General features: G+C 47.1%; 1 protein-coding gene across 1 annotated transcript; it reads right to left on the bottom strand.

Annotated features, from left to right (window-relative positions):
* Window positions 1–2,184: 2,184 nt before the first annotated feature.
* On the bottom strand, window positions 2,185–6,490 carry egr3 (early growth response 3). The gene is made up of 2 exons (XM_078239643.1): window positions 6,027–6,490; window positions 2,185–4,829 (listed from the first exon to the last, which is right to left on the bottom strand). The coding sequence occupies exons 1-2, from the start codon at window positions 6,187–6,189 to the stop codon at window positions 3,835–3,837; spliced, it is 1,158 nt and encodes a 385-aa protein (XP_078095769.1). The 5' UTR covers window positions 6,190–6,490; the 3' UTR covers window positions 2,185–3,834.
* Between the last annotated feature and the right edge of the window lie 1,133 nt (window positions 6,491–7,623).

The following is a 7,623-nucleotide window of genomic DNA, read 5'->3' as shown; positions in this document are numbered from 1 at the left end:
TTGGGGCCACCACTTGCGCGGAAGCAGTATGGAGATGGAAGGAGACCATTCTGGGATTCAATGGGAGGTCAGATGAAGGTTTAACACAACCCTCAAGTGGGATGGAAGATAGAAGGATCGCTTCTTCATAAAGCAAAATAACGTGCAAGGGAAACAACGGCAGTTAGGCTTCGGATCATGAGCACGCTGAAATGTGCTTCAAATACTGAATCCTTTGCTTTGGGACAACAGCCCTTTCATTACACAAGATTTCCATTCCCACAACTGTGGTATGGTGAAAAATGCAGCTAAGGTTCTCATTATTGTGCAAGGTCAAGGTGTATTACTTAAATGGCGAAGATAAAAGCAAACTACTGCAGATGCTGGAACTCTAGCTCTGACGAAGGGTCATCCAGATTCCAGACGTCAGCTCTGTTTTCTCTCTCCAGATGCTGTCAGACCTACTGAGGTTTTACCAGCATTTTCTGTTTTTCTACCTAAATGGCTGACTGTTTACCAAGAGCCTGGTTGAAGTCACAACAACAGCAAAAACAGACTCTCGTTCAGGCCTTGTCATTCCTGTGACATCTATATGTTTTCAGCTGCAATATTTTCCATTTGCTGTATGGAATAATCCTGCCTTCGTAGTCTTGGACTGAACCACGTTAATAGGACTGACTTTATGCTGCGTTCAGCACAGCTCCAGATAATTCTTCCAAACATTCCTACCTGACTTCCCCAGTCTAATTCAAATGGCAATGAATTGCATATCCTTCTTAATATTGGTACCAATCTGAACTGTCCCAAGGCCCACGCTATGTTGGGAAATTATGTAAATAATTAAAGAGTTGTAAGATTTGTTTTGGTGTTATTAAATTGTTCTTCAGTGTCATGTGAAATCAAATGAACTTTCAAACGCTTGTGTTTAATATTTTATCTTTCCCTTTCTGAACATTATTAATAACTCCCCCCTCTGATGCTGCACTTACTCATCCTTTAATTTTCTAGTTCATTTTATTTGGCAGGGACTAAATAAGTTTTTAAAGTCAATGATTTATCATCGCAATTGTTAAATCATTCATTGTCATCACTCAGAATCAGTTAGTTGTACCTGGATCATTTCAATTTAGTTACAGACCTCAGTGAATTATGACAATATATTATCCAACTTGGAACTTTATCATTCACTCTATGTCACTGAAATTTAAACTTTGGAAAAATAAGCTTTGCAAGTGTTAATTCGTGTTGATGGTTTCCTTTGTTTTGCAAAGTGAATGTTGAGCTGACCCGGAGGTATTTGTATATATTTTCAGACAACTGTTACCGACTTTTGGTTTCCTGAGAAAATTTGGAAGCAATATTATGTTGAGTGTTTGATCCAGCCTCTCTCGAAATATTTTATTTGAATTCTCAGGATATTTATTGAATTATTAACTGCATTTCAAAGAGTTCAGAATGAGATGAGAGGGTATTCTATGGGTAAGGTCATCTTGTGCTAATTGTGTTTGCTCACATGTATATCATTATTTATTCTGAATAGTATATTTTTTAAACAATTTAATGAATGCCAGGTTTACAAAATGCTCAGATTATTCCTGAACTGAAAGGTCCAGTACATAAAATCACAAGAATGTTTCTCAGTTCGGATAGTCTGTTGAGATGCCGGCATTTCTCGATAATCCTCCTCCCATCCTACACTCCATCTCACCCCCTCAGCATGCTGTTCTATTTCTTTCTCAGGCATATGTTTATCCCGCTCTTCTTTTTAAGCTTCCCTGAAACGCATTTATATTATTTCCTTCACTACTCCCTGTGGTAGCAAGTTGCATATTCTAACTACTCTCCGGATAAAGGTGTTACTCCCCGAATTTCCGACTGGATTTATCAGTGACTGTAACATGGCAGTGCTGGTCAGAAAACACCTTCTCCCTTCATCATTTGAAAGACCCTTAACAGGTCACCCCTCAAACTTCTCTCTCTCGAGAGTCAGAATGGAAAGGGAAGGGGAAGGACACTATTTTACCAGGGAAGGAAAATAGACCTTGTTGCAATTACAGGAACGGGGATCAGGGAGAATAGGAAACGTGCAAGAGGGGGAGATGAGCAGACTAACAAGAGAGGGGGTTGAAGGAGAGACAGAGAGAGAGAGAGACTCGATTTTAATGTGGGCTGGAGCTGAGGTCAAAAAAACACAGAGGAAGTTTTCTCAGCAAACACAATATATTTATGTTTTAGCATTTGCCCACAGTGCAAATGGTACAACAATACATTAGTTATCGGTCAAATGCCTATACTTTAACTAAATTACAGTATTTGCATTACAACAGACAATAAGCCAATGAGAACATCGGTGAGTAATCACCATCTCTTCACAAAATCAAGCACGTGCCTTATTATAAGGCACCATGAAATCTTAAAAATAAAGCCACAAAATATAATACATCTCTGTTCAAAATACTGTATGCAAAAATCTTCCGAAAAAAGCATTTGTCACAGGTTCCTTCTTGATTGTAAATATCAAACCACTTTGATCCCATGTCTGACACAAAATGTCCACATGCAGACATTGAAAACTGGGAGGGTGGAGGGGAGCAAACAAAAAGAAAGGGAAACATTCTGCCATGGACAGGGGAGCTTCAATCTTTCTGTGCGATACAGTTCGGAGGGGAAGGGAATGTCAGCGTGCAGTCACATGCTTGTAATCAATGACTGGGAGTTGCTCAGTCAAGGCGCAGGAAAATCCCCCTTCTCAACTCAAAAGGAGGGAATTGATTAACGAAAGTCAAGTGTACAAGTGGCGTGGTTTTCCGGGTGGGACTGGCACTTCCAATATGGCTCAGCCCAATGCCCATGTTGGTGCTTGTGAAACTGCAATGTACACACATTCACACACACACACACACACATTCACACACACTCACACACAGAAAAAAAACACAAAAGTCAAAAAGGAGATCGTTGACTTGTAGGAGTCTGCACCAAGTTGCAGGATCCCCCGCGATGCCAGTCCTGTCTGGGGGGGGGGGGGCTTCTTACACGGCAGTGAAATGTGACTACCCAAGAAGGCTTTGGGTACGCCGAGGCTTTTGTGTGTGTGTCTGTTGGTTCTCATTCCCAAGGCATTGAAGGCTGCCCCGGGTTCGCAGTCACAACCCCCTGTTCGAGGTTTATAAAAGGAACACAAAAAAAGGAAATCTGTGCCAAGTTGACAGACGGAGCAGTGTGTGTGGGGAGGCTGGATCCACAAGTGTCCTCTCATCTCATCCAATTGGATCCGTCCAATAAATGGGATGGGTTTCTAAGCAGGCTCCCTGGTTGGTGTTGAATGTGCCCCCAGTTGGGGTTGGAGTGGTTGAGTTTTGAGGAGGGTTGTTGTGCTGTGTGTTGTCCATTCCACACTCAGAGGCACCCCCAGACCCAGGGGAGGTTCACTTGCGGTGGGGAGGATGTCGAGATCCAACACAATTGGTTGCTTCGCTTTGGCAGAGTGTTCAATAATTGCTCCCCGCTATGCGAGCTGCGCCCAAGGGGTGGTGTTTGCCGTCCCTGGACACACACACACACACACACATACACACACACACTGAAAGTGGGCACACAGAGACAGGGTGCACCAGAGAAGGCTGATCCTAGCTGACCACAGTCTCGGCGAGTTGCCCCATCTCGCACTGGCCCTCTCGCGAATTTGGGTGCAAATCAGATCCACGTTTTGTTTTTGCGGGGCCAGGAAGAGTAAAGAGTGAAGCAGGAGTCACCCCCCGCAAGAGGGTGCAAAGAAAGTCTCCTGCACTTTGCGCCAGTTGTACACGCCTGTCTCCCCAGGCGGTCTCTCTCTCTCCGGTGACAGAATGGGCTTTAAGCACAGCTAGTGACAGGGGTGGCACTGGAGCTGGCACTGGGCACAGCCGGGCCCTTCTCCATCTTCTTGTCCTTCTGTTTGAGGTGGATCTTGGCGTGCCTCTTGCGCTCGTCGCTGCGGGCAAACTTGCGGCCGCAGAAGTCGCAGGAGAAGGGCTTCTCGCCAGTGTGGGTCCGGATGTGAGTGGTCAAGTGGTCACTGCGGCTGAAGCTCCTCATGCAGATCCGGCACTGGAAGGGCTTGTGGCCGGTGTGGATCCTCAGGTGCCGGGTCAGCTCGTCCGACCTGGAGAATCTGCGGTCGCAGCCCTCGGCAGGGCAGGCGTGGGGCCGCTCATGGACCGGAGTCTTGCTGGGCCGGTTCGGGTACTTCCTTGGCCGGATGGGTTTGAGGGTGAGTGGCTGGGGGTGAGGGCTGAAGTTAGTGGGCATCTGTTTGGAGTCCGTGTACGCCTTGATGGTGGTGAGGGGAGTGAGGGGTGGAGGGATCCGGATGGGTTCCACAGAGGATGGAAAATGTTTGTGTTCTGTGATGGAACTCAAGTCATTCTGGTGGTGGAACAGGTTGTAATCCGGAATGACAGAGAAGATGTTGCTCTCCTGGCTACCTTTGGAGTGATATTCCTGGTTGGAATAGGGGTTAGTGCTGCTGGTGGGGGCATTGTGGTAGACCTGCTCTTGGTACATCTCTCCACATTGGGAATATGGAGCTGCTCCCTGGTACAGTGGCTCCATCTCGCCCTGGTTCTGCACCATGGTGCAGGCTGTAGATGTCTGGGTGGTGGTTGAGGGCGAGTGAGAGACCCCGAAGATCCCTGCCAAGTTGATGATGTTCTCTGGACACCAGTTTGAACCTCCAAGTGGCCCAGGGGGGGAATCAAAAGCAAACTTGCCCAGGTACGTGAGAGTCTGGCCCCGGTTTGAATGCTGGAAGGTGTGTGGGTAGGACAGGTCCTGGTTGCCTTTGTCCATTCCGACGTCCATCAGTCCATCTGAGGAGGGGTAGATAAGGATGTTCACCATTAGCCTATCAGTATCACAATCTCATTTTTAAAAAAAGACACAACTCTTCAGTTCCAGTGCAATTGTATCGACACAGGGGATCCCTGATACCGACCCCCAAGCCCACCCCGTGAAACACAAACATAACAGTGAAGTTGGCAGTGTACAATTCTCGGCTATCTCACTGTTTGTTCCAATGTTGTATAACTGCTAGGAGGGAATTCGCAGTGCCAAACACGAGAATGCCACCACATCCAACTCACTGCGTTTTAGTGTTTCTACCCTCCCACCACCCCCCCTTCGCCTCACTCCGGCCAACAACCCCCCCCCCCCCCTCCCCACCCACTCACTTTTCCTCACCCACCCCTCCAATAATGCAATCATGTGTTAATACGCCAATGTGTAAAAACCCCTCTGCGTTTTACTGAGGCTGCAAGTTCACCAGTGCAGTCTGAGCTGCTACAGACACATGACATCTGACTGGATGTATGGAATTTCGGCTCCGACAATGCAGGCTCCCCAACCCCATTCGGAACAGAGTGAGGGATATGTATTTAAACCGATCGTTACTGCCGGAAAGTTCCACTGTCATGTTGCAGAGGAGATCTGAAGTCCTTGACTTGAGTAGGATAGACGGGGACTCCATGATATTCTAGAACTGGATGACTATTTATAAATAGTACCCCAGTAGAAACATTATTGGGATTATTTTAATGCAGAATGATGGATACAGCCCACCTTTCTGTCCGACCGTGTCTATTATTGTTAGCTCTCAAACGTACACATTAGTCGAAATATTGTCAAAGCCGCGACATATTAAAGCTTCAGCGATGCAATTCTCACATTGAGGCAACTCCACGCAGTAGTGACAAGGTGTACACGGAATTATTCCGGATTGTACAACTCTGTCGTCCATATAACTGTACAGGACTTCAATCGAGACAATATCTAGAAGCATTGACACCAGCCAGAAGAGAGTCCCCCTATCGAGGACATACATTGGGATCTTTCCAGCTTCAGCCTGGCATTGCTGCACATCAGGTTGTACACATCCCGAGTTGTATTGTACACATAGACCACAATCTAGGTGCCCACCGGCTTGGCACACCGGGCTTGCCGGAGAGGCTCCCCCACGCCAAAAAAAAACAAGATGAGTTGAGAGTGTGAAAAAGGTATATTTTGCTTACCTCCACCCATCTGGCCGTACGCGCTGCCGGAGTCCGAGTTAAAAATGTTCATGGACGTTGGTACCGCCGACACAATTTCATCCTCGGGGTACACAGTGTCCTGCAGGTGGTTTAGCAAACTGCTCATTGTCACCGGGATATTCTCCACAAGCTTCCCTGTCATATCAGAGCAGAGAGCGAGAGAGAGGAGGGAGGGAGGAAGGGGAAGGGGGGAGATCCTCTTCCAAAGAACAGATGAACCAGCAGTCCCAGATCACATCGATTTTGTATATATATATAAAGATAAATAAATAGAAATCCCGAGTTCCTGTCCTGTAAATAGGAAGAAAATCCGCCAGGCAATCCAATCAGAATGAGGTGAAAAAGCTGTAAGCCACTGAGTTATTCATAATTGAAAACAGAAGCAATGTATTTCTCTGCTGGTGTTTCTCAGTTGAAGCTGGCATTTGCAACATTGATGTGCTGAAAAATGATGGTCCCTCCTGTATATATAGAGGTAGAAGGAAAGCACCGTGACGTAGATGCCCTTACATGGACATGTAGAGACTCGGTGACGTGAAGGTGGAAACGCACTGGCTGGAAGATTGGGGCTTTGCACTTGAAGTGACAGGCCGGGGAGAGAGAGAGAGAGAGAGAGCGCGCTGGGCAATGTCATGACAGCCCCCTGGCTTGCACTGACTCAACACAGAGAGGGGATGCACACAGAGGGAGCTGGGCTGGCCAAGCTCTTCAGTGCATGTCAGCCGCCCCCAGCCCCCAGGGCCGCCTGATGTGTAGCTGGAGCCCTGTGGCCGCAGTGTGAGAGTGTTTGTGTGTATGCTTGTATGCTTGAAGTGGCTTTTTTTTTGTCAGCAGCCAGCAGAGTGGAACTCCATATTAGGGCAAAAGGCAGCGCGTCACGGCACTCCCCGTCCAAATTTGGCACATTTTCCGGTGTGTGTGTATGTGTGTGTGGCGTTCCGTCTCTGGAGTGGAAAATACTGTGTCTGGTCGGAACCACATCCTTAAAAAGCAGCGACGTAATGGCACTCTCTCATTTAAAATTGTAAAGTAGGAAAAAAAAACACAATGCTTAAAAAAAAATCCACTTCCTGATTTGAAAGTGAGAATTTGTGTTTTTCTTTTGATTGAAACTTTAGCCCCCCACCCCCCTCCCTTCCTCCTGCCCCTTGTCTGCTGAACCATTTTGATTCACTACTGTTCCCATGTGTGTGGTTTAACACTGGGATGTGAGCAGGTTGCACTCAGAGGCACTGAGTGCGATGCCACATTCTCCAGTTGTCAGTCAGCTGGGAGAGGATGCAGGGTTCATCTCTCACTCTCTGTGTGTGTGTCTGTCTCTCTGCAGGCCTGAACTCAACGAGCAGGGTCCTGCACCCTCCCAGCTCACCACTGCCACAATCACCCACCAACTCCCTCAGAGATTCAGCAACAACCATTCACTTACAAATCACAATCGGATATTGATTCTCACTGGGAGAGAAGGCGTGGATTGGTCTGTCATGGACAAAAACACCTGGCATGTGGCACAGACCCACATGGTGTCCAATTAAACTGGTCCACGTATAACAGCGAGGTTACCATGTGTAGTTGTTTA

The sequence above is a fragment of the Mustelus asterias genome, chromosome 22 (genome assembly GCF_964213995.1).
Source record: "Mustelus asterias chromosome 22, sMusAst1.hap1.1, whole genome shotgun sequence".
In the NCBI taxonomy this organism is placed as follows: Eukaryota; Metazoa; Chordata; class Chondrichthyes; order Carcharhiniformes; family Triakidae; genus Mustelus; species Mustelus asterias.
This window is presented reverse-complemented; position numbering and strand designations above follow the sequence as displayed.